A 26117-nucleotide genomic window follows, 5' to 3' on the forward strand; every position below is an offset into this window, starting at 1 on the left:
AATTGACTCATTGATTTGTTTTCAAAAGCGTTGACTCAACTTCCACTTTTGGAGAGCATGAATTAATCTTTTTTTGGTGTCCTAATCATCTCTGAGGCCACTAGTTGTGATATCACATGAATTATTTTTTGGTATTCTTCTAAATTTAAACAATAAACCGCTTAAGTGGAACAGATGAATTCACGCAATTATAAGATGATACTAATGTTCCCTGACATAATAATTTTTCAGATCAGGGTTAGGCCCTGGAATCTTTTTCTTTCAATCATGTTTCCACATGGAAGTACTCAGAAATGATTAAAAATTTCAAGAATGCTGATTATTATTTATATTTTCCCCAGATGTAGAACTTGATTTCGGTTTTTCAGAGCTTCAGCAGTCCCTTCTTCCTTTGCACCATTCCCCTTTTGTTCTAAGAAAGCAGTAAGTGGCAGAGAAACAGACATGGATTTCTTTCCTGGTAGTACAGCGCTTATTACTGTGACGAGGACAGTCCAGCCCGCTCATCCCTTCACCTTTATTTTCAAACTCCTTTGGGTAATTTGATCTCACCTGACACTACTGACACTTCCTGATGCCTAAATTGGCTTTTCTCAGGGCACCGTTTCTCCTTTGTGACTGACAGGGAGATCTGTTGCTGCCAGTGTGGATTTCTCCTTTTGGTACTTCTCTGCTCTATCCTCTAACTTACAGCAGTTTTCAATTGTCTGTGCTCTTCTTTTCCTCCCTGGAGAATCTCCTTCTATTTGTGGTTATGTTCCATCTGTCTTTCCAATAACCTTATCTCCTTCCTAGATTTACTGTAAATTTCCCAGGTTTTCATCCTTATTGAAAACTTTGGCCTTTTCCACGTTCCTTACCTGAATAGATAATACGATACCACTTGGTGTGCATGCTTTTTAATCTTTCCAATGCACAGAGCCTTTGATACAGAGCTTCTGAGCCGCTAATTTGTGTTTTATTAAGCTAGCCTTTTCTAGTATCGATGTGAACATTGGAAAAATTTTCCTCTCAGTGGGGATTTTTTTTTTACCAGGGCTCTTTGACTTATATCCTCTGTTTCTAACCTTATAAACTGGGAGACAGAGGGAGCCCTTTCTCTGAGTTTGGAATTGTCAGTTTTTGTGACTAGACCTCAGTCCCACTGTGCTTCCCCAGGTTTCATAAGAAGAAATTGAATTTCTGAAATTGTCCACCTACAAGATTCCTATAACTATACATAACACTTTTTCTTTTATAACAGATGTCTAGTACTTTTACAGAACAAAACTTTATGTAAAGAATCCCAGACTTTAAGCTTCTCTTCCAGCAATGGACAAATAAAAAGAGCCCCAAAGTAGTCCTTATTATCTTTCTTCTGCTTGAGTATATGTTTAGACTTTTAAAAGGACTTTTAAAGTCCAACCGTATTGTTGAGTGAGTTCCAGAGAGAACATCTGTGAGCAGAGAGGAAATTAACTTCACATTAAATTGATGGGAGGACGCATCTAGAGTCTTAGATCCAAAGCAGTCTAAACAGAGTTAAATTGTGTTGTCTCTGGGATATGACTATTATATTAATCCTTGCTAGAGCTTATGTTTTGTAATATAAGACAAATAAAAACAGCCTGCAACCTGTGAGTTGTTTATTATTAACTACAAGTTTTATATAGCAGCTCCTATCAGTAGTGAAGCTAAAAGAATATGCTTTGGGGGAAATATTTGAAGGAATTAGCTGAAATGAACTGGGATATTTTATTTTTAGAAAATTATAATGAATACTGACAATTTCTGGAAGTAAAATTGAAATAATCTTAAGGGAAATAAAACTGAACAAAAACATTGAAAGTTTGTACACAGTGCCTTGTTGTAACAATATTAGTTGATTTGGGGGTCATCTGTAAGAAGAAAGGAGAATCTTACTGGAATAAAATAGTTGGTGGGAATACAATAGCACATTAAAACTTTTTAGGAATTTGGACTTAGATTTTTAAATGCAATTTAGAGATCTGGGGATACAGTTCCAAGTATTTTCCCAGACTTAATGGAAATCTTTGTGTTTATAGCTCCTTTGCTCTGCCAGATATGGACATGGATTTTTACAGTACCAGGACAGGAGAAGAGAACTGTCACAAAGATCATAAAATATATCACCACTTTTACAATTTCTATCCATAGGGAAAAGTGAGATTTAGTAGCATAGCCTTTCCTTGAGTGGAGTACCAATCATGTATATGACTCTATGGCATTTACTAGGCAGTACATTGTCTAGTGCTGATGATGAGTTCACACTGAGTTTGGTATTAGCACTTATTTTTTGTTTGCGTTGGTCTTGCTGGAGGCGAGACATTCTACAAGAAGACTATTGCAGTGGAATGAATGAAGTGTTGTGTTCCAAGTCATTTCCTCATCTCTTCACCTGTGTTTCTCTTCACCTCCAGGAATAAGATAGGCTGCTGTGTCAGAATCCTATTCTATTTCAGTCATTAAACTGCCTTTTTAATCTTGTCCTAATAAAGGGAAGATAGTTATATCTGCATAAGTACGTCTGAGCTCCAATTGAGTGCGTAATGTCATCACGAATGGAGTGATGGATAGCCGAACCTTGATGATATTAACAACAATATTAGTGCAAATGTGACAGGGATAGTTTCAATGTGGTCTGTGTTAGTATGTCTCCTGGTTAGTGGATTTCTGCCCATTTGCTGCTCTTTACTCTTAGTAAACGAAAGTGGGAAAAGAAAATAATTGCTAGCGAAGTAGCTGTGATCATAACTATATAATTGTAGATTATACAGTAGAATAATCCAATGAAACATGTTTAGAATGTTCTTAGCATTTAGACCTGCAGATTACAGGATGGAAGGAAGAAGGATAAAAGCATCTTTGTTACGTGCACTGGTTTGCTCGAAGGCAGCAGAGACAGAACTGAGAGGACTACTTGTCCCATTGTCATTGCTCTGATTTGATTTCTTTAAATCACGCTGTCACACTGTATTTCTTTGTTCAGGTGTCTAGGTAGTAAGCTCCTTAGATCAAATAATTTCCTCACAGATTGTGCGTGCTAGGTTTAAAGCTGTAATGTCCAAAAATCATTCGGAACGTGGAGAAAACTGATTTTTTTTTTACCATCAGAAATCTTAATGATTCCAGTTACTGCCTTGATTCCATCTTATGGGCAGAAGTGGGCTGAGGGATCTGAATGTTAACCCATGTTAAACTGAAGGTATATTGTGAACAACATGGCCATGGCCCTAATCGACATCAGAGGATATGCACATTATAGTGAAGTGAATCATTCCTTTCTTTAGTGTGATTAATAGTTCCAGAGCAAATTCGGAAAATTCAGCGCAAGCCCTCTCTATTCTGTATGCTGCAGAATGCTGAAATGTGCTTGACATCTTGAGAAATGCCAGTAGGATGTTTTGAATACTAAATTCAAACAATGATTACAATGATTAGAGGTCATTTTCTTCCCTTGGTGGCTGTTGTCCAGAAGAAAATAAGCTGTTTACTTGTATCTCTTCATCTCTATTTGCATAAATTTGTAAAAAGCCTCTTTATGTGACTGTGTGGGAAAAGATGTACGTAATTTGGGAGGAATCTGCAAAAATTTCTATTTTTTCTTTTACTTATCTTGCATAGAAATGTTTTGTTTTTCATTTATAAAGGTGAGAAACGATTAAGAAAAGACATGGATGTTACTTTCATTTTGTCAGAACTTTATAAGCTAAAGTTAAATGGAATATAGATGCAAGAGCAATGCCTAGAATTGAAAGGGACTCTGTTTTTGAAAATAATTTCTATTGCTTTTGCTCTTAAGCACTGCTTTTTAGTTTGTTTGTTTGTTTTCAATTTAATCTTGAGCAAGTAGCACTAACAGAAATGAGAACTGCTTAGAATTTTCAGTAGAAATTAAATAGTGTGGACTTCTCACTCAGCTTCAGTTTGGTTTAGTTTGCTGTTCTCAGAAATAATAATAACAAAGGTAAAAAAAATGGAATTTCCCTTTCAAAACAAAAATTCAAGGTGAGTTGAAAAAGTTTTCTTTCATATTTTGGTTTCCTAGATAGCATATCCTCTTAGTTATATGAAGAAGGAGGAGAAGAATGAGGTGTAATTTTAACAAAGAACTGTGCTAGAATATCTTGTTGTCTTAAGTTTGTCTCTTGGCATGTGAATTGGCAAAGGGACGATGCTGTAGATTTTTGGATATCTTTGGTATTAGAAATTGTGATATAACAGAAGGCCATGGGGACATGGACAAGAAACACTTTTTAAAATAAATATTATTTTGACCTTTCCGTTTTGCTTTCTGATAGAACATTGGCTATCCCATGCAGAACACTTCACATGACATGAAAAAAAAATAGGAGAAGATATTGATAAAAAAGGAAGAAGAACAAAAGAGAAATAAAGAATTGTTAATGTTCAAAGAGGACTTGAGTTTAACCTCTTGTCCATTCTTCCTCTGAGGGAATAGGAATGGTTTTATTTAGTTCTCAGTCTTTCTCCAGAGACATTTCTAACCTTGGCTGTATAGTATTGAGAAGGACTCTCTACCTTCCCTTGACAGTTGGTTCATTGCCTAACTTTTCTTCTTACAATGTAAAAATTAAAACAGTAACTGTATTTGACCTAAATTTCCCCTGATGCTGCTTAAGTTCATTACTTTCTCTTCTGTCCTCATTACTTAAAGGGAATAATTAATTCCTGTTCTTTTTATAACATCACTTTATGTACTTGAAGATGTCACTCTCCCCACTTTTCTCCAAGACAATAAAACTTGAAGACAAAGGGAAATATTTATCTGACTGGATGGTTTCAGGAAAACAGCAAATTTTCCAGGATCCAGGAGATGAGATTGGGAGGGGCCTGCAAGATAACTTCTTGTCTGATCCTCTCTTGCTAAAACAAGATTTCTGTGTTCCAATCTCCTCCCCATGAAACAACTTGATCTTCAGCTAGTAGTAGAAGCAGTTGTTTCCATTAAGCCAGCTGAGGAACTTCCCTCCTTTCTTTTCTTCCTTTTGTAATCTGTGAAGGAAGAATTAAGTTTTGTGCCTGTTTTTTTGACATAACTCAAGTTTTATTGAGTTGTTTGGAAGGGGAAGAGTATTTTCAGGTTTCTTTCTTCCAGCTTTCTGTTGAAATTGAACGTTGCTCTCAGTCGTTTCACAAACTTAGCAACTGTCTATCAATTTACTTCATTTACATTTTCAAAGTTTTCTGACAGAAAAATGGATAGAAAACTGAAAACAAGTAAATAAATGAAAGCTGCTATTACCTTTTATGCTTATATGATTCCTGCAAGATAGAGATGCTCACAGCTGTCTTGCTTTGTGAAATCTAAAGGGTAACACAGTTTGATCATCACATGAGCAGGCAGTGATGTGGTCTGGTATCTGTCAATATCATGTAAAATATTGCATATTATTTTTTTAGATGAGTAAAACCAAGAGCACAGATGTACCTTGCATATGTTTTCAGCCTTTCTGCAAGTGGAATAAAAGTATCTTTTCTAGCTATAGGGAATATTTAGTCTAGGGACATAAGGTTGTTTATATTGTCATTATCATAAATGCTATGATTGTTCCAGTTGCCTAGGTAGAGGAAATATTATCATGTTAACTGGCACTGTCTTAGTGCTTTATCTCCTCAAAGCTATCATTAGTGGGCAGTCATTTGAAGAAATTATGCTACTGCTCATTTATATAGCCTGGTAGCTCTTTTGGTGATTTTCCTTAATTTTTTTTTTTTTGTGATAGCCTTCAGTGCTTGAATATGATGGATGCTTTGTGGAAAATATTATAATGCATTTCAGTGATGGAAGGAGGGTAGAGAATGTAGTGGATATTTGTTCTGTTTTGTTAGGTGTTTGTTTTTTTTTTTTGTATCCAAGCAGTCCATATACAATCAGATCTGTTTGCATATTTCTTTTACGGCTGTGCTTCTTATCTCTGTTAATGAGTTATAATGTATTTTAGTGCTTAGCAACAACTTCATTGCCAGAACTGTAATCTTGAGCAATAAGATCAGATAGTTTTCCAATTTTGTGGATTTCAAAGCATTTAATAAACCTGGGCAAAGATTAGTTTATTGCTCTTTCACAGAAGCTAAGGGCTTATCTGAACTCCTCTCACTTCTATGATTGCAGCATATTCAGAAGGTCAGAATTAGCAAAGTCAGATATCAAAAGCTGGGAAACTGAAAGATCAGTCTTCATCTACCTGCAGAAGTTGTGCAAGAAGTTTGATAAGGCAGTTAATGCTGTCACTACTACTCAGTGAGCAGATAAAAACTTGTTTGGATATGTACACACAAAGTTCCTTCAGAGAAGAAGTTGCAATCTGGGCCAGACCTTTGTTCTCATACCTGTGATTGAGTTTTTTTGATTTAACGTTACCTTAGGTTCCTCCAGATCGACAAGAATAACTCCGCAACCATGTAGCTGATGTGTGGTATCTAAATGTCTGAGTTCTCTTGCAGATTCCTGTGTTAATCTGTGGTAGGTCTGAGTAGTAAAGCTTTTTCATTTGTTTATTGCCCTTCTGCGGTAAGTCTGGATTAGAGAGATGATGTTTGTCGTGCTGCATGGCGCATTTTTCAAGGAGAGTCATTTCTGTAAGGCCTGAGTTGCTTGTGGTTTTTTGCAAGTTTTTTTCCACCATGAAAACTTTAATTCAGAAAAAGCAGCAAATCACTTATATAAATATATCTCTTTCCAGTAAAACAACATTCACGTTCTTACGTAGTGCGTTTCACGTGGGTAGTTTTTTATTGAGTACAACACTCCTGGATTGGTGTTGGTTGTTCTGAGTCCACTTGTAAAGTAGTAAAGACCATTTGAGTAAACTTAACTGGAATTTAGTCGGAGCAGTTGACTCTGTTTCTCTTTGAAGACTACCTACAGAAACTATCAAGAAGCAATAGAGATGGCTGACCAACTGGCCTGTCAGCCAGTCTCCAGTGACATCCCTTGATCACACACATCCTTCTGCCTGGGCTGATGGTCACATTATTGACGTTATGTTCACAAAGGGAAAAATCACTGCTGTAAAATCAGCATGTATTCCAATCCTTGAGAGGCAGGGACTGATGTTGCCTAGGAGACTTCCATGTGGTCATTGGCTCTTTATTTCCTCTGTGTGGTTTGTGTGTGTTTGCCGTGCATTTTTTCATTTTTTGTCCTACAGGCAGTACTGATGACAAGTGCATTTGCACGGATGTTTCCATACTGTTAACATTCAGATAGGTGTCTGATGTGTTTGTAGCCTCTTCTTCATTGCAACACCTCTGGAACAGCTTTTACAGCTGAGCCTTGTCACACAGATTGAAGTCAGACATGGGTCACCAGATGGTTGTTCTATAGACTTGATGCCATGTTGCATACCTAGAGAAAAAGCTGTTTGTTTTTTTCTTTTCTTGTATATGCCAAGGTCATCTGTAGCTTAGAGATGACTAAGGGAAAACTTAGGATGTTTTCTAGTACAAAAAAAAATCCACCTCCTGTCTTAGGCTTTGACAGTTTTTGTTTGTTTGTTTTTGTATGATGGAGTATTAAAACCCCAGGAAGGACAGGAAGAAATGTGGCAATTCCAGAAACATGGCATTTCCAGATGAAATTCATTCATAACCCACTGTATTCCTGGCTTCAACAAACTGGCTTAGTACTATTAAGTTTGCCCTTTTCCTGGTTTGTCCATTGACATGCTGAGTAGTTGTAGCAAACTCATGATATGTTTTTGCATTGGGAGTTTGGGTTTAGAGAAACTTCTGTTGTTTTGGGATTTGCATACCGTATTATATTTTGAATGACTTTTTTCATTAGGTGGTGGTTACTGGCTGCTTCTGTGCTACAAAGAATGAAGCAGCGGGAAAAGTTTTTCAAGGATTTCTTCTGGAACTCTCGTGCTTGAGCAGTGTCATCTGTAACTGCTCTTATCACTTCGTTACATAAGTGGAACACACAGGGAGTATACAGCACAATATGGAATTCCAGTTGGGTTGCAACAGCTGGAGGACTGAATGGCTATTGTAAAGTGGAAGTAAAGCCAAACCACTGTTGGACACACCTGCCAGAGTTGTGGAACAGAGCATGCCCCAGCTGCTTGGCATATGTGAACACAGACATGACTCTCAGTGCTATTTCACAGTGACTAAACTCATAGAGATAGAAACAAGTAATGACCACAAAATGGCAGAAAGAGGGGGCAAATGCATTGCACTCTCATATCAGCTTTGGTTTTAGCTCATTCCACGTATGGATGGAGCTGGCTGGAATGCGCCAAAATATATGGGTCAATTGAATTGCAGCCATACCATGTCTAGGGATTATAGTTGATTACATGTAACTTGCTTTTGTCTAATAGCATCCTTATTGTTGCAGTTTTACCTTTTAGACTTTAATTTAGGTTTCGCTGCTGTTCCTTTGCCTGGAGGCTTGTTGCCTCTGCTGCTCTTACACTGTAACAGTATTGGATGACAAATTCATCTGCTAAAATGATTTATTACTCCAACTCACCAGGCAGAAGCAGTGATCACTGAATGGACAGATTTGTCAATTTGTTGCCCAGATATCTTTATGGTCTGTAGCAGGTGCTGTGAAATGGGGAGTAGTGGAAGCATATTTGTGATTGCCAAAGAAAAAAATCTTGAGCAAGGTGCAAGACAAATGAGTAAACAAAGCTAGAGAAGGGAAAACAAAGAAAAAGGGTTTCATTTTCCAGTGTTATGAGACATATAAGCTAGTGGGATGAGCTTAATTGCTAGCTCACAACTTGCCTTGTGTCTGATAAATGACTATTCTAGTCAGTGTGTATCTGCTTGCTGTTCATGTTAGCTATTTTTTCCTCTTGTACTAAGGGAAAAAAAAAGAAACTAGCCAGGAGCAATCTCTATGAAATGCTCTGAGATTTGAAGGTTACTCCTTTCCCTTGACTTCTCTCCTCTTCTCTATACAGCTCATTTCTCTTTCATTAGGCTTGATTTGTACTGGTTTTGATACAGAGAGCAAGAAATTAATGCTCATTCTTACTTTGCTCTCTCAGTTATGATGCGGTACCAACATCCAAAGTAGCAATTCCTCTCTGATAGCTTGACAAAGACACTTTATTATTTTTTGTCATCTATTCTATGTCTCCTGATCAAGCGCACCTTTCCTGATCTGTGTACCCTGCACCCTTCTGAAAAGTACCTGCTTTTATTTCTTGCAATTCACTCTCTGTGGAGTGATCTCAGCCATTTTGATGTAGTTAGGAGGTTTTTTATTTGTTTGTTTTTGTTGAGGTTTGTCTGTATGGTTCCCTCCATTTATTTTTTCTCTAACTCAGGTTTTCTTGAGCTAGGGGCTTGAAAAATGGATATTTAATTAAAACCTGAACCATTTCTATGATAGATTATTTTTTTTTTTTAAGAAACCTTTGCTTTGTCACTGAATAATTCACACTGTAAAAATAAGCAAATATTGGAAATATGTTTCCACTATATCTGAGAAGCCTGTTCAGAGAAATCTAATCAAAAACAGATAGCCGTAACTAAAAATTGGGATGAAATTAAGTCTTTTTTAACCTTTTTTTCTTTTTTTTTTTTAAAGCCCATATTCGTGGCAAGACAAAACCACATCATCTTTCAAATTAACTAACTGAATAAATAGTAGTATTTGTGTTTCTCCAGATGAACACTTTGTACATGAAATCAGTGGGTTGGTATTTTGTGCTGATTTTTGAGAGGATACTGAGTGTCAACAGCTGGCACTGAGTTCATCAAGAATCGTGTGTTCAGCATCTTGGAAAGTAATATCATTATTTTTTTCACTCAGATTTGAACTGATTTAAAAATGAATTGAAGGGTTTAAAATAAACATCTCCCATTACAATAGCTTTGGAAGGATTAAGTGGCCTACATCTGGCCTTTCGTCTGTGCATTTCTCTCTCTCTGTATCTCTGTATGTTTGCATGTGCGGTCATGTATGTTGACAAGACGTCACCATGCAGGATCTTCCCTCCCTGCCAACACTTATTATGTTAAATAAGAATCACTTTTCAGGGAGATTTTTCAGGCATATGCAGTCGCTGTTAAAGAATTTATAAATAAAATAAAACCCATACGCTATTTGTCCATCCTGCAGGCTATCCAGTTGTGAGGTAAATTGAACTAAATGCTCTTTGAAACTCCCACAGTGAAAATGGTTTCTATATAGATTTATTTCTAATCTTTTTTTTTTTTTTTTTTTTTTAAATTAAGGTTAAAGAGAACAAATGTTAGCAGTATGCCTCCACAGTTATTTTGGTGAGACCAACAACGTTCACACAGTTTACTAACCCTTTTATTTTTCACTTTGTTACAACGCTAGGCACACAATTACAAGATAAAGTTTGAGCTACATCTCTTGAAGGCATTATTTCTCAAAAACAGAAAGATAAGATAGCCAAGGACAGTAAAAGAGAAGGGAATAGAAGAGTTACAAAGGGAAATCAAAGCCATGTGGAATACAGAAGAGATGGAACTGGTGTATCCCATTCTTCTCCCCAGTAAGCCAAGGCAGAATTTGAAAAGAAAGATAATTTGCATTCAGTCCTACACAGTAACAGCAGCCTGCTCATTCATGTTGGTATTTAATCATCATCACAAGATAGTCTTTAATTACATGATCACATACTGGGCCCCCTCCTCCTCGGATTCTGCCTTGTTCAGTGCACAGACGAGTTGTGTACACTGCAAAAAAAAGTAGCTTTATTTATTTGCCTGTTTTTTGCTATTCAGTGTGCAGATTCAAGCCTGAATCACTGCATGCTGTGCAAAGTCTGATCTCCCAAAGACATTATTCATTTTTATCCTAGACCTTTTCTAGCCATCACTTTCTTTGTGCGCTGTGTAAGTATTTTCTTAGTATTTTTAAAGTATTTGTGCTCATCTGTCTTGTAGTAATGTGGAACTCAGATGCGCAGGTATGAAACTGGGTACAGTCTCTTGTTTTGGTTACCATTCTTCTGGTAATTAGGGCCTATATTTTTTGAGTTCTTAGCATTTGAGCCTATTTTGTGCGCTCAGAGTGGGCTTTGATCATACTCCTGGTGAATTCACTTGCAGTTGTAATTGCTCATCACAGCTGCAATTTAGAACCTGCAATCCCCAAAAATGAAAAAGAAATTTGTGAGTTTAATTTGTGAACACTGGTTAGAAAAGAAAGAAAGAAAGAAAGAAAACTAAAAGGCTTGGTTAGACTGTTTTGTTTCACATACTAAAGGAATATCCCGATTCTATTAAGGGCTGAATCCTGAACCCAACTATATAAACTTTGAGACTGTCATAAAAAAATAACATCATCATTAATTGCTGTTCCCTCCTATCATGTGTAGACAAATAATATCATCTCCTTAATAAATGAATCATGCCCTTTTACAAAACTAGATGGATTGTACCGGGCCTTTTCGAAAGTTGCTGCAGAACCTAATTATTTTGGTGATTGAAGATCTTTTTCTAATTTCAAATTTGAATTTATTTATGGCCAAATGTATTTATATCTATCCTTGTACTGATTCTGTTCTTTGGACTGAGTAGCTCTTTTCCTCTTGGTATTTGCTTCTATGATTTATTTACAGAAGGCAATTATTTTTCCTCTTAGCCTTCATTTTGCTGAATTTACAGAAGCCCCTGCCTTAAAGTCCTTTTTTTTTTTTTTTTTCCCCCTAAATATGATCTCATTCCTCAAATCTCTAACAGTCCTTCTCTGTGTTTATTGGAGTTTCAGTTACATAAGGTCGACTCTAAACTCTATTACCGTATTTGTGGTGAGGTATTGTCAGTGCTATCTGTCACACAAATATTCACCTTCCTTCTGTGTCTATATTCTATTTTTGAGTCATTGTCATCCTATCAGAGACATATAAATTATCATTCTTTTCTTGGGTCAGCCCTCAGCTCTCAGAGGAATGTGTTAATGGTCTTCAAGTGCATTTTAATGGTCCTTAAGTGAGAATACTTGTATGTGCACTTTTCCAGCTTCCATGGCAAAGAATACAAGTCTTCAAAACAAACAGAAAAAATTATTCTTGCAATACACATGGGCGTTCAGTCTTTTGGCTTGCCTGGGCTGCATTGAGTGAAGAAGAACTTTCATGGGTTGCATATAACATTCATAATGCCGTTAATATATGTAAGTAACAACATTTTGTTTTTAAAAAATATTTTCAATTCAAACATTAAAGAAAAAAGACAACAAAAATACAAAGCTGGTGGGATATTTGACCTTGTTTTTGTGAAATCTATGTCAATATCTTTTTCAGTAGTAGTGAATTCTTAGTGAGTTCTCAAGGTGTTTGTCAGATATTTTTTATCTAATTCCTATGCTTCATCCTTGATAATAGGTGTTTACAAATGTACGTGCTGTCAAAAAGTGATGACACGAGTAAGGCATGATTATGAAGGTGGGGATATTTTTCTCTGTTAAGCTAGGTCTTATAAAATTCTAGTGAAGAGACATAATGAAATTTTTCTTTCAGTTGAAATCTGGTTGCAACTCTGTTTTTTCCTGTGCCAAGGTGAGGAGATGTTGTGGCCACCTTTACCCTTCCAAGATCTACAATTAAAAATTCCCACACTACACACTACATGTTTAATTTCTTATCAGTAGATGATACTCTATTTGTCTGCATTAAGAATTCTTGTCAATCAATTTGTATTTGGCAATTTTGCTAACCCTTTCATTACTACAAAGCTAGCCTTACATGAGAACATTTTGAAATTATTTCTAATTTCAAAATATATATTAATTCTAACATTTTGAAATATATACTGGATTTTCTCTCATACTTTTGTCTGTGTTTTAGAATTTATCATAAAACATTTAATTTGTTCTGTTACTTTCATGCAGAAAAAAATTGTTGCTAAATAAGCAGTTGGGGGAATTTAAAAATTCTGAGAAAAAGTAGATATGTAGATATAAGGTAGAAAATTTAGATATAATATGTGTTATTAATTATTAAATAAGAAAACTTACTTGTCTGCTTAATAACAAAATATGCATGTCTTCACAGGCACATGCACATGTAGGCAGAGTAAGCACTGCACAATGCTCTGTTCTTGCCTGTGAACTGTGAACAATTGGCTCACGAAAAATATCGCTAAAAATTACTGTTAAAAGTTTACAACATTGTGGGACCACATTACTGACTGTCTTGGGCCACATGTGGCCAGTGGGCTGTGAGTTGGACATGCCTACTGTACAGTTTGACTGGTTGTGGAATGGAAACACCAAATGGCAACACAAGTTCATTGCAAACTGGCTCTGACCCCATAGTTAGACTATATTATAATGCTTCTTGAAGAGGAGGCCAGATTAAAAGTAACAATGCATTTTCCTTCTGACTTTACCTCAAAGTGGGGTGAGTGACTTCGCCAAAGTAGTTGGGCTGAAGTAATGGAGTGTTCCTAAGGAAAGTATACCAAGATCAAATTCCTTAAAGTGATGCATTTCTTAGACTTATTTTGATATTTAATATGACATTGACTTTACAGTCTGCTATGTGCAACTCAAAGGATGGCTGCTGCCATTTGATCTAGCTGAATAACTTCTGCCGTTATACTGCAGGTGGATTGATGGCAGATATGCTTGTTCAAAGGGATTCATGGATATTTGCCATTTACAGAACAAGGAAGATAGTGATGGTCCTGGGTGGGCTGAATGTTGCTTTCCTCATTCTTTCCCTCAACTTCTCAAATTCAACCTCTTCTCCCTTCTGGAAGCCATTAAGGATTCAGTATGGAGAACATGAGACTTTCTTACTCTTTATTGACATGACTGTATTTTATTAAAAAATCCTGTTATAAAAATATTTTGGTTCATAGATTGAGGAAAGTGCACCTCTGGTTATGGCAGAGGTAGCTGAGATGCTAAGTTATTTCTAATCTGAATACCATACGAAAACATAAATGTGTAACTCAGTTTGTCTGATTGTCCACTTAACTCAGTGTCCTGTTCATGGTAGTGATCCAGAGCTGATGTTTAGGAAAGGGCATCAGAACAGGGTGATCAGGTAGCACATAGTTTCCCAAAGTCCTGCCCTTTCAGCACTGTTCAACCACTTTTCTGCCTTCCAGATTGAGATGAAGATATCCTGGAGAAACAGGTCAATGTCTCTGCCCTTACATTATCTAAATAATATTCTCTTACCTAAAAAGACTCTTTCATGGTAACTCAAAGAGCTGCAATGTATTTGATGCTCACCATTGTTAATAATTATTTTTATTTCATGGTTTGTTTGTGTTTTTTTTTTTTTTTTTAATTAGAGAAAGGGATATTAAGAACCAGACTCAGTGGCTTTGGGTCTGACAGATCTTAGTTCCTAGAAAATGACCCAGTGTGTTCTCCCACACCTTCTAGTTGAGTTACAGGAAAGCAAGAGGAAGAGATGATCTCTAGGCACTCAAGCATGCTTTTCTCTGGTGTTGGCTGTGTTTGAGTTCCTTAATCTGCCTCTTGACCTGGAACTGCAGATATTGAGCAATGGGCCTAGAATTTGTGGCATAAAATAAGCGTGGCAGATGTGACTATTAAGGTTGCCTTCTGGAAGCAGAAAGAAGGAAAATACTAGCAATTTTTTGATGGCACAGAAGTACAAAAATAGCATTCCATTTAAAGTAGTGGCTTGGAGACTCACCTGTTTCAAGTCTTGATCCTTGAGTCCCTTTTGAAAGTTATGCAAACTGTCTCTTATCAGGAAAACCTGTGAATTTTTTGCACTTGACAGCAAATGCCTCAGTAGCAATTCACTTGTGACCTCAAGGCTCTCCAGAGCTGAGCATAAAAGCTGGTTCACAGTGAAATCTGTTAATTAATAACATTTGCAGAGCAGGGATTGCCTCTCTAAGAGTGGAACTGTGTCTGGTGAAGAAAGAGGTAAAATAAGGGCTAAAAAAGATGTGTCACAGCTAGGGAGGAAAGAGAAAATGGAAGAGCTTCCTGCCAAATGATGAGAAAGAGGAATCTCAGGAAGAGTGGAGAAAGAAAGATGCAGGTGCACATCTAGTGAAGTGCTGGTTTGAGATGTGGGCTTTGTACCTGCCCCCTGAAGGTACTGGAAAAAGTTGTTTTTTCAAGCCTCAGCATAACATGAAAGTTACCAGGGCTAGGAAGGCAATGCCGTACGTAAACTGTGGAAAATGACAGTGCAAGTTACAGAGCCTTTGGGATAGGTTTAAACATCGTAGGTGTTGTCTTTAAAAACGATAATTAAAAATTGTCTGTTTATTTGTGAATGTAGGGAATTGCATACAAGAATTAATTATCATTATTAGAAGATAAAAGATGAAATAATATACCTGAAAAAAAAAATAGGTAAAAAGTGACAGTCCATTTCTAGCAATTAACGTGCCTTGTTTGGTATTCAGGTTTTGAGGAACTTTCAAAATATTATCTATCTTACAACTGGCCTAGAATCAATTATGAAAATTGTTTTAAAAAACATGAAGGTATAAAGATCAATTATTTCTATTTCTTTTGATTCTAGCCAGAAAAGTAATTATAGAAGATTACAGATATTTATTTATTAAATTGTATAAGCTATGGTATATAAGCCAAATTCTATTTCTGCCACTTGTTCTCTTAGGCCTGGAGCTCTATTGATATTTCAGCACAGCTGCAAGGAGACAGGTAAGGATGGACGAAGTCCAGAAAAGGATTTGGGATAATATATCATGGCTGATTTAAGCTAATCTAAATCCTCATTGAGAGGATGTGTTCTGACACCTCCCTGGTGGGTTTGTAGAGTTATTCTGTCCAGCTTGCTATACATCACAATGTCTGCTAGTACAGGCAAGGCAGAGGGAATTGGTATGTCCCCTTTGGTGATGGTGTGGCATTGAAGCAGCTGGTCATAAAAACCATTTTGTAGATAGTTTTCAGCAATGGCACTAACTTGGTCAATTTCTGCCAAGTTTTTGCTTTTTATACTCTTGGTGGCTCATTCATGTGTCCATGTTGCCTCCTCTAGATTGAAAATAAAAGCATAAAAGATTGCTTTTCACCTGGATGAGCTCTGCCTTGCACTTCACTATGCAGAAAGACAGAAGCATACCCTGGCACTGTGCTGTGAGCAGCAGGGGTAAGCACAAGCTGCCAGGGAGAGGAAACGGCTCCTTGTCGAGTACTGCTGCCATGTAGGAAACTCCATGGTATTTAGTGGACAGCTAACAGTGTAAATGCTTGTCCCCAACCCACCTTCTTCTGTGGGACATAGGAGGGCACCTACAGTTTTGTGACTGGCTGCATTGAAAACTTTGTGACCTCAAAGACAGTAGACTTGCATGCCAGACTTAGCAGTGGTAAAGAGGTAAACACAAAACAAGAGAGGAGGATGTGGTAGAAGTAGCCAGTATTACAGACTGTAATGCTCAGCTAGTAGTTGGAAAACCCAACTGGAAAATTTCCCTGGGATACTAGATGTGATCAAGGTCAGGAATCTGTGTCTCCCTTTGTCCCAGACAAGTTATCTTACTACAAGGACACTTCCAAGCAGTAGGACTTCTTTCAGTTTCTGCTGTGGAAGTAATTTCAATTAGCATAAAGTATTGAGCTATCTTTAAGCCTACTGACTGGTTCATTTGCTTCTTTTGTGGATGTACTATGCTCCAAGGTATGATGTCTCTTCCATTTTTATGAGTCTGGGAATATCTAATAAACTCACAGGAAGAAACCTGAGCTTCTACTGAAGGAAGAAATATCTGCTGTGAATATGATGGGAAATGTGTACTCCAGACAAAGATTGTGAGGCAGCCCAGCTGGGTGACTGTGAGCTTGCAGCTGTTTATAGGGTGCCTGAGTGGCTGATTGAAGACAACAAATCTTCTAGGGCATGCAATATCTAAAAGTGAGATATCAACATGCTTAGTATAGCAATGTTTAAAATCCAGTACTTAGCCCTGTGTTGCTACAGAGAATCTGTCTTTCCTGCTTTCCTACTTATTTTCCTGTTGCTTCTTATTTGATTTATTTTCTGAAAAATTAGGTCCATGCCAGCTAGAATTTCCTTTTCCTTTTGTGGATTGAGGTACAAAATCCGTTGCATTCGTGAGAGTGTATTCTTGAATAGTGTCTATAAAACTGTTTAAGCATAATCCTTGCTCTACTGAAATTAGTGGGAGTTCTGTTGTGTGTCAACAAGGCCAGGATTTCATCCCCAGTAATTAGTACACAGAAAATGAATCCAAGATGATTGCCGTAGAGCAATATTTTTATAGAACAGTTCATTAGCTGTTAAATCTTAACCAAAGTATTTTTATCTTCAGAAGGCAAGAAAATATTAACTTTATTTCATGTCATTGCTTAAGCTACATGCTAATGGTTGCCTATTATTATAATGAAAGTCTTTCAGGTACAGAATGTGCCCATTACTGAAAAATGGAAGATAGAAAAGTGAGATAGGTCAATACCAATAAGGAGTTTGCCACCCTGAGATGACATGTCAGCAAAATTGCAAAAGCAGAGATGTGATAACACTGCAAATATACTCAGGTATATTAATATCTGTTTATTCCTAGTGTTAAGTATTCTATACATTTATCTCCATCACTAAAGCACAGGAGCATCAGTCTCTGAAATACAAAAGGCAGTCAGCTATTCCAAATCTTCCTTTTCTTGGTTCTCAAGTGTTTTTAGGGTATTTTCCTTTTTCATTCACCCGTACTATTCAGCAATCTCTGTTATAGACAGGAGGTATTACAGCAGCTTGTACTCCCTGTTACTCAGTTGCTGTTTTGACATTTCTGCTGGATATTTTTTTTCCAGATAGAGAGGAATAAAGGCACTGTGAACTGTAACCATGCAGAACTATGACTATAGCTGACTGCACTGTCACTTTTTTGGTAAATTTATTTGGGCAAGAGAGCATAAAGAAATGGGATACTCGGAAATGCACCAGGCCAAAATTCTCTTCCCTTCAGGCTGTGCCTCAAAGATTAAAAAAAAGAAAAAAGAAAAAAGAAAAAAAAAGAAAGGTGAAAGTCATAGTTAGACATCTTTTACATACTGCAAAGAAATTCTGTTTCCTTAAATAATGCAATTTCTTAAAAAAACGTGTGTAGTCAAGTCCCACTGCACTCTGTGTTGGAAATATTTCACTATACAGAAAAGAAGACGACATTTCAAACTCCATTAGTAATGCTAATAATAGAGAAATAATTTCTTTTTAGAGCTAGCTTAAATATACAAGAGGAAATGTGTGTACACAAAACCTATACATCCTCTGAACTTTAAATTTAATCTGTGCTATTATTTTGCATAATTTAGGTTTATTATCTCTGCTCTGCATATAAATTAGGTTACTGGATTTGAGAAAAAAGCACACAGTTTCTGCCCTTATTTTTCAATATTTTTTGTTTTCCTTTTCCTTTGTGAAATATGAAAGCATTTTGCTGTCTGGAATTCATAATGCCACTGTCACAAGTGATGGGTGGAAAACAGCCATAACAAAGCTATCTGAAGACCATGGGCATCTTGTGCAGCTTGGCCTAATGGAAGGTCCCTGATTGGGATTAGGAAGGTTTGCTGTGAAACTGACAGGCGATGCCGCTGGTGTGAGGAGTGAACACCTGCTGCCTTACTGCCATACCACAGCTACCTCAGTCAGACGCTTGAGGTGGAGGCAGAGGTATCTCATGCAGAGATACCATGCTCTGAAATATTTGGAAGCTGTAATTATGCTTTTTTTTTTTTTTTTTTTTTTCTGGTCTGGTAATATTCCTCTTCTTCCCAAATTGTTGGCAATAGAGCCAGCTGAAACTTTGCCATGAACAAAAAGCACCTCTTTTTTTAGAAGACCTGTTTTGCATGCTGAAGTCCATTGGCAATACTTAAAGCCTGTATTGCCAGTGAAGTTTTCACATAGACAAACCACAGATCCATTCTCTAATTGTGTAAGCCAGGGCTTCTTCTGTCTAGAGCTGTTTGAAGTGCCCTAACAGATAAGCAGACACTGAGAGAACCAGCCATGATATTCATTCAGAAAAAAATTCAAATATGCTAGACAGAGAGCAGCAGTGCCTACATTTAAGGAAAGATGGTGTTTTCCAGGCTGAAAGTCCATTTTCAATTGGTTATAACTTTGCGAAACTTAAATCAGCAAGGAAATTTCCCAGGCTGAGCGTCTGCCTGAGGCTGTTTGTACGTGTGTTTGCTGTGTGCAAATTTCAGATAACACGATTCAATCATTTTCTGTAACAAGGTTAGAGGAAAGTGCATTGCTTTGTGCTTGTTAAAGAAAAATAATAAATATGTAAATATTTCACTTACAAGTTATGGCACTTTGATACTTTAACAGGGTAGGTACTTGACATTCAGCAGAGAAATTTGACCATGCATCAGATATGTGTTTTTAATTTTTGATCTTGAACCATCGAAGTTCATTAACATTTGGGCAATTACAAGCCTGCCATGTGTTCTGGATAGAAAAGGTGGTACCTGATAATTAGAGATGATTTTGTAATGTGTACTTTTGAAGGAGATGAACTGCCAACGTTAATAGAATTCTTTTGACCTGGATGCTGTGTGTGAAAAGATTCTTTATTAATTGTGATAATACATGCTCTTGCAATAGAAATATGTTCTTTACTTTCTCTTTTGTTTCTTTCTACCCTCTGCCCTACATGCTGTTTTCTCTCTAGTATCTTCCTTGCTCTGTGGCAGTTTCTCTGTCTGTCTCCTCATCCTTGTTCTCCTTTGACTCAGTGCTACTTTGCGTGTGCTTCTTCCATGTCGCATCTTAACAGCACAGCCTCCTGTCAGCAACCTATCTGCAATGGAAGACAGAGCTTGCAATTTGTAACCCACAGCTTGTAAAACACAGATAGCTTAAAAATATATATATATAATTAAAAAAAAAATTGTCAGGGGCCACTGAAGGCACAAGATAAGATGCAAATCATCTCAACTCAGAGTGTGTGCATTTTTTACCTCCCTGAATGTTGGCAATTGACCTATTCATGACTGTTGCTATTCTGAATAGATGCCAGTACATGTTGCCTTCCTGATACAGCAGAAGAGTGAGAGAAGGAGATACATTCTGATATAGTTTCTTTTGCACCCTAGATGAAATTAGGAAATAGAGCAACCTCATTCGTTTACACTCTGCCAAGCCACATGTGTGAGCAGACAGCTGAGAATTTAATGAGATGACATCAGGATATTCCCAATAAAATGTATGTCAAGTATAACATAAAAGCAAGGAATAGTAACGTGGCATATTGAGCACTACAAACTATGATCAATTGCAGGCAATAATCCATCACAGTATGAATGTTATGTTCGCTTGAGACCTGAGTGAGAATTTTGGTTATTGTGCTGTGTCAGGAATCTATGGGCACCGTTTGGTACAAATTCAAGCTATTCTCTGGCAGTGGTCATTTCTAAAATCTGCAGAAGGTAAGGTCATTTTGAAAGCTGTAGGTTTCTATTAGAAAAATGTGCTTTTAGAGAAGAACAGTTATTTTCTTTAACTGTAGAAGGAGGTTCTCTTAATCCAACAGCCAGCTGTCTCCTTGCTTTTCCACAGCAAATTGATGAGGCAAGATGCCAAGGAGGATATGAAGAGATATGCCCGGAAAGACGTAAAGAGAGTCACAAAAGTCATCATGGGGAAGGCAAAGGCACTAATGGGGAGAGAGAGGTTTGGCTCCACGCAGTGCTACAGCGATAACACATGGACCAAAGAGTTCAAATGCTGCTGGTATCAAATTGTTGTTTATGAGAGTATAGACTTGTGTAGTTAGGGAAATTCTGTCACATTTGTAGTTGTTTGTGTCTAAAAAGTGTTTAACAATAATAATGTCACGTGATTTTCAATATTTTTGCTTGGACTTTATTAGGAGTAAAGTCTTATAGATACATTGGAGTCAGATTTTTCAGAAAATGCTTTTCTGATATAAAAGTTATTGTTTTGGCATGACACCCGTAGCTTCTGTTCAATTCATCAGCATAATTTGTCAACCAGTCATGCCTATCAACTGTCTTAGAGTGAGACCTTCAAACTGACTTGTGAATTTAATTGAAAAATATGGCAGAGGATTTATTTTTGCTGTTCAGCCAACTAACAGCTCTTGGCAAAAGAATAAATCTATTGCCTTTTGTTTTGGTTGGAGAGTTTTGTATTATGGATTTAAAATTGTATATTAGAAATCTGGTATTTTTTCCATCTGAGGATTCAGAGAAGGAATTTTCAAAACAATTGCTTCTGAAGCTTCAGGACAATTGTGAGAAAAACTGGAATGTTTAATTTGCAAGGCCACCCAACTGCTTTCTAACTGTACTGCTTTTTAGTGTGCTTTTTCATAATGAATATTTAACGTACAGGCTTTAAAAAATCTCTTCCTCTTCGAGTTGCTGCAAGTGTCAGCACTTGGTGCTCATGACATTACAGTTAGACCAATTTGCCAAGTACTTTTACAGAAGACTGGATTTTAGCAGATGTAAATTTCCAGTGTAATGCAAGCAAAACCACTAATAAGATGCTTCCAGTCCTCTTCATAAATAGAACAAAAACTCAAGTTATTTTGTCTTTTGAGGTATAGGTATGAAAAGATAAAAATAACTTGCTGTAGGCTTTACATATAGAGATATATTTTAGCTAACATAAAAGCGTGAGACGAGCTTTACAGTTCTTTTATAGTGCAAAAATAAATCTATTTAGATAGTCTTATTGGCCTACAGTTCTCCTAATTATGTTCTTGAGACCTTGTTATTCCAGATCCTTTTACAAAATGTCTTCTATGAGTACTGTTTCTTTTTTTGGTATCATAATCCCGTTGCACATGTTTGTGTTTATCCTTCACTAAAAAAAATAAAAAATATCCTTCCTATGTCCAATCTTCTTATATCTCTGAAATTTTGTCCTTGAGACTTAAAATGAAGTTTGGGATCTAGGTTCTCCACAGACTCTTAACAGAGTATTTCCTACAACAAAAAACATCAGATGAGAGTTGAATGAACTATTAATTTTTGAAGTCTTCTGTTCCCTTTAACCTTGTTTGTTCTTTTGTCTGTCTTCAGCAGATGGCTAGATTACTGGCATCCTCTAACCATGTTCAGTGCTCATTAGCGCCGTGTCATTTTGAGTGCTGTTTCCATCTTTCCTGTTCTCTTTTCTTCATTTATCAGTCTATACATTCATATGTTCAGCAAGTCATTGACAGTGATGTAGGTTTTAACACTTGACTTTATTATTATCTCCAGAAATCTTGCTTGATGTCTAGGAGAAAAAAAAGTATACCTCTGATATACAAAGTGATTAATGAAGTATTAACCTTAGTAACTACCTTTCTGAGAAACTTTCAGAAGCATGAATTATTTATTTTCACCCATCAGCTGCTGAGATTAATACATACACTTTAAAATTGCATCCTTCAAGACAGCTTTATTTTCATAATGTTTAAAGAAATGCTGATTACAATGTATGCAGGGTATCAAAATGTTAAATGGGTTTATTTAAACAATGTAAAATCAAAACTATTTCTGAAATGAAACTGAGCTCCAAGTCTCCACACTGTTGGATCTTCTGTAAAAATACAGTACATACACTGTATGGAACTCTTGTGGTTCCATATTGGAAGACCTGATGAATTCTGCACTGGCAGCTTCCAACGTGATTGGATGAACGTCCCACAAACATACTAGTAATCTTTAGTGGAGGAAATGAATCACTGACGAATGGGCTTCTATGTATATATATGAAGAAACACTCTTGCACTGTCTGATTTTTTTTTCATTTTCATTTCATATCAGTATTTAAGCAGATATTAATTAAATTAGAATTAAGCCCCATGTTGAGAATATATTTGTATTTTTCAAAAGGAACCCCGGAAAAGTGTTCTCAGAGATGGCGTTATCAAAACCTTGGCAATTTCTTGTCTTATTTCCGCCATTGTTAGCTCAGTGATGCAATTCCTGTTCATGGTGTGATAAAGTCAATGTTCAGCTTGTTTTCCTAATTCAGATAATAGTATTAAGCTGAGTGGTGAGCAAAGAAGAAAAAAAAACCATTTTGGAAGACAAGGAAATACAAGTAACTAAAAAAACAAAGGGCTTGGATTTCTCTCTTGCTTTTTTTTTCTTCTTGTTTTTATTTTTCCCATGCAGTAATGTTTCAGTGTTAGTCTCCAGGATTTTATGCTCTGTAATCTTCTCTGTGAGACTGTAAAAATATCTTACACCTAAATACCTGCATTATTGGCAGAAGACCTTCCTTAGAAAATCAGTGTCTTTGAACCTTCATATTTAATTTGTGCTTTCCTTATTGAGTTATGAAAACAAGGAAGGTCTGACTGAAAATCTTTAATTAATCATAACAAATTCTGCAACTATGTGAAATATGATTCATGTCTGCCTCTTGACTACTATCCATAACATTTTAGACTTGATTTTTATAAATTAGCTTTGCCACCATTGTAGTGTAAGTGTATGTGCAGTGTATTGTAATTACCAAGAAAGTCCATGTTGTCCAAATGAACACAGTGCATAGGGAAAGAATTATAGTCACAGTAACTGCATATAATACAGTGATTTTTAAAGAAAGATGTATTTTTAAATAGAGCAGCTGTATTTTCTTCTTAATGCAAATCACTTATACATTTTCCTTTGTACAGGAAAAAATGAAGAGTTCCTCCCAGTGCAGGAATCTCTAAGTACTGATTGTAATAAATGCTATTATATTAGAAAGCAAAGAAGAATTTGTGTAGAAATAGATCATAGTGCTTTCCTTCATCTTCAGTGACCAAACGAAATACCAATTTTACAAGAATTCATAGGTAATAGTGTTTGAGTCATTGGGGTATGAACTTTGCTGAAATAACTTACAGTAATTGCTCATGATAAAGGCAAGCATTATAAAAGATAAGAAGATGTACCTGAAAAACGTAATGTGAGTTGCAGTTAGTGCAGATTGCACTTGACATGTTGAAGTGAAATGTATAAATATTATAACAATCAATAAAATTATGCGTATAAATCAATGAAGATAAAAACATCGGCTTGAGCTTAGATCACATTTCTTCCCTATACATATTTTCAAACGATATTTCCATACTTATGGAAATGCTTCTCTTTTTGATCAAGTTTCTGGTTTCTTCAACCAGAAGGTTTGTTAAAGCACAAGTTCACTTGAGGAATTCCCAGGTTTAGCTCAGAACTGAGAAAAGAACTGTCATCTTCCTCTGAGCTCCTCTGACTTCTGGAGAAATAACGGGATCTACTGGTTGGCAGGTAGCTCTTTCTATTGAAAAAAAAGCCTTTAGTTCTACTATGAGTTAACAATTGTGCATTTCCTTTTTTTTTTTTTTTGAGCTGGTTGAGGTTGTATGAGTCAGTATCTATTCAAAATCAGGAGTCAACAAATGTTTAATCCCACTGAGATGTATTTTATCTTCTCCTTCAATGTTTACTGAGTGATAGTGTTTAGTACTTGACACGGGATTGAAATCTCAACAAGAAAAAGTACTATTTTTTTCTTAAATATTTATTTTTGTTTGCTGTAATTCAAGAGATCTGTAGAACTGATGACTATGTGAGAGCTAGATCTGAGTTGGTAGCATTGGAGACATCAACCAGCATAAAATGATGGCTACATTGCTGATGGCCAATGTTTATTAATCAGATGTAAATGCTATTTATGGTTTGATGGTCTTTTTAACCACTGTCCCAGTGACAGTACAGAGTACTACGCTTCAGCTCAGCAACTCTGAGATTTCCACAAGCAAGAGTAGCCCCACTGAATGGTGAGCTGAAGACAAAAGGATGTGTTATCTTCTACAGCCTTCAGCTTGTATGTGTTAGGAAATAGCACAGGGTACCTTTAAAGAAAAGTGCTGCCTGAAGGTGTCAGGTGAGTAGGGATAGAATTATAAATGGTGTTGGAATACCTCACCAATTCTAGAAAAGTGAAAAGTGTCTTTCACAGCAAGCGCTGCAGTGCTGCATAAATGTTCCTGAATTTAAGAGATTTCAAAGAGTTGAAATTTTCTTGTAAAACACAAGGGCCCAGGAAGCCTATGCAAGTATATGGATTATGGTTCTGTGTTTTTTTTTTTTTTCATTTGTGAATTGTGCTCAAATTATTTTAAACAGTTTACAATTTGTGGTAATCCCATAAATCATACAAAGCAATGCCTAGCATATGTATTAGTCAATTAGGAGATACCACAGTTCAGCCAAATCCAAATACCATAAAATAAGAGTGAATAGTGTTAAGATTAGCCTCAAAATAAACCCACTAAGTGCAAAGAAATATCTCTTCTTCCCCTAGAGATATTGGGGAGCTGAAGGGATCAGAATAAGCCTATTGAAGATTATGAAAAATGAGGAATATTCATTAGTAGTCCTGGTATGACTAGTCTAATGAGGCTTCTTCATACTCATGGGAGAAAAAGTAGGAGAAAGATGATTCCCATTTACCTTCTCCTGGGATGGCAGTCATAAGAGGAGACAAACCCCATTAAACAGATGTTTGTGAACACCTCCTTTGTCTCAAATGGTACTACAGTAATACTTCATATGAGGCTTTTTCCAAATTTTATTTTGTCATTGTTGGCCAGTCTCTGGATAGTTCTATTCTGAGAAGGAGAGTATGACTTACTCAGTTCCATGTGCATGTGAGGGTGGATGACTCTTGTTTTTGGCAAAGTTGCCAGTGTTCTCTCAGTGGTGTAATGCAGGAGTTGGTATAGATTTATGAACACCTCCTCTTACTTGATTGTTATTCGGACTTATTGTATGACTCAGGTAAAACGAGCAGGAAAATAAAATCAATGGAAAAATCCAAAGGTAACTTTTGATTTGTTTGAGCTGAAAATCTATGCAGGCCCTGACAGTCTGAACACAATTCAGATTTGAAATAAAATCTCAGTCCTATCTTGTACTCTAATTTAGTCAAATTTTATGAATATTTTAGTAAGATTACTCTGTATTTCCAATTTAAAATGAAATCAGACATTGTAAAAACAGCGCAAACTTGTTTGGGTACTTCTCTGCAGAAGTTTCACATAGCTTCAGTCAAACATAATCTATATAATAATGACTGTGCACCCCTTTGGCTTGTTTGTCTACCCCTCTCAGCTGGAGGCTTGCAAACACCTGATGGCTTTCTACTTTGAGTTCT

The 26117-nt window shown here is 36.5% G+C and overlaps 1 protein-coding gene across 16 annotated transcripts in view; it reads left to right on the forward strand.

Annotated features, from left to right (window-relative positions):
- LOC116217322 (uncharacterized) overlaps positions 1 to 26117 on the forward strand; it is a 672500-nt gene that overhangs the window by 125480 nt on the left and 520903 nt on the right. The window contains exons 3-4 of one of the 16 annotated variants that reach the window (XM_085239050.1): positions 11983 to 12136; positions 20526 to 21953. The exons of 14 other annotated variants lie outside the window; for them this stretch is intronic. In XM_085239050.1, the coding sequence (XP_085095176.1) occupies positions 11983 to 12136; positions 20526 to 20533 (162 nt within the window). In that variant the 3' untranslated portion in view covers positions 20534 to 21953. Of the gene's footprint in view, positions 1 to 11982; positions 12137 to 20525; positions 21954 to 26117 lie in introns of those variants that run through there. One more of the 16 variants, XM_085239062.1, reaches the window with a different exon arrangement.

This window comes from Meleagris gallopavo, chromosome 1 (assembly GCF_905368555.1).
Source record: "Meleagris gallopavo chromosome 1, MGAL_WU_HG_1.1, whole genome shotgun sequence".
In the NCBI taxonomy this organism is placed as follows: domain Eukaryota; kingdom Metazoa; phylum Chordata; class Aves; order Galliformes; family Phasianidae; genus Meleagris; species Meleagris gallopavo.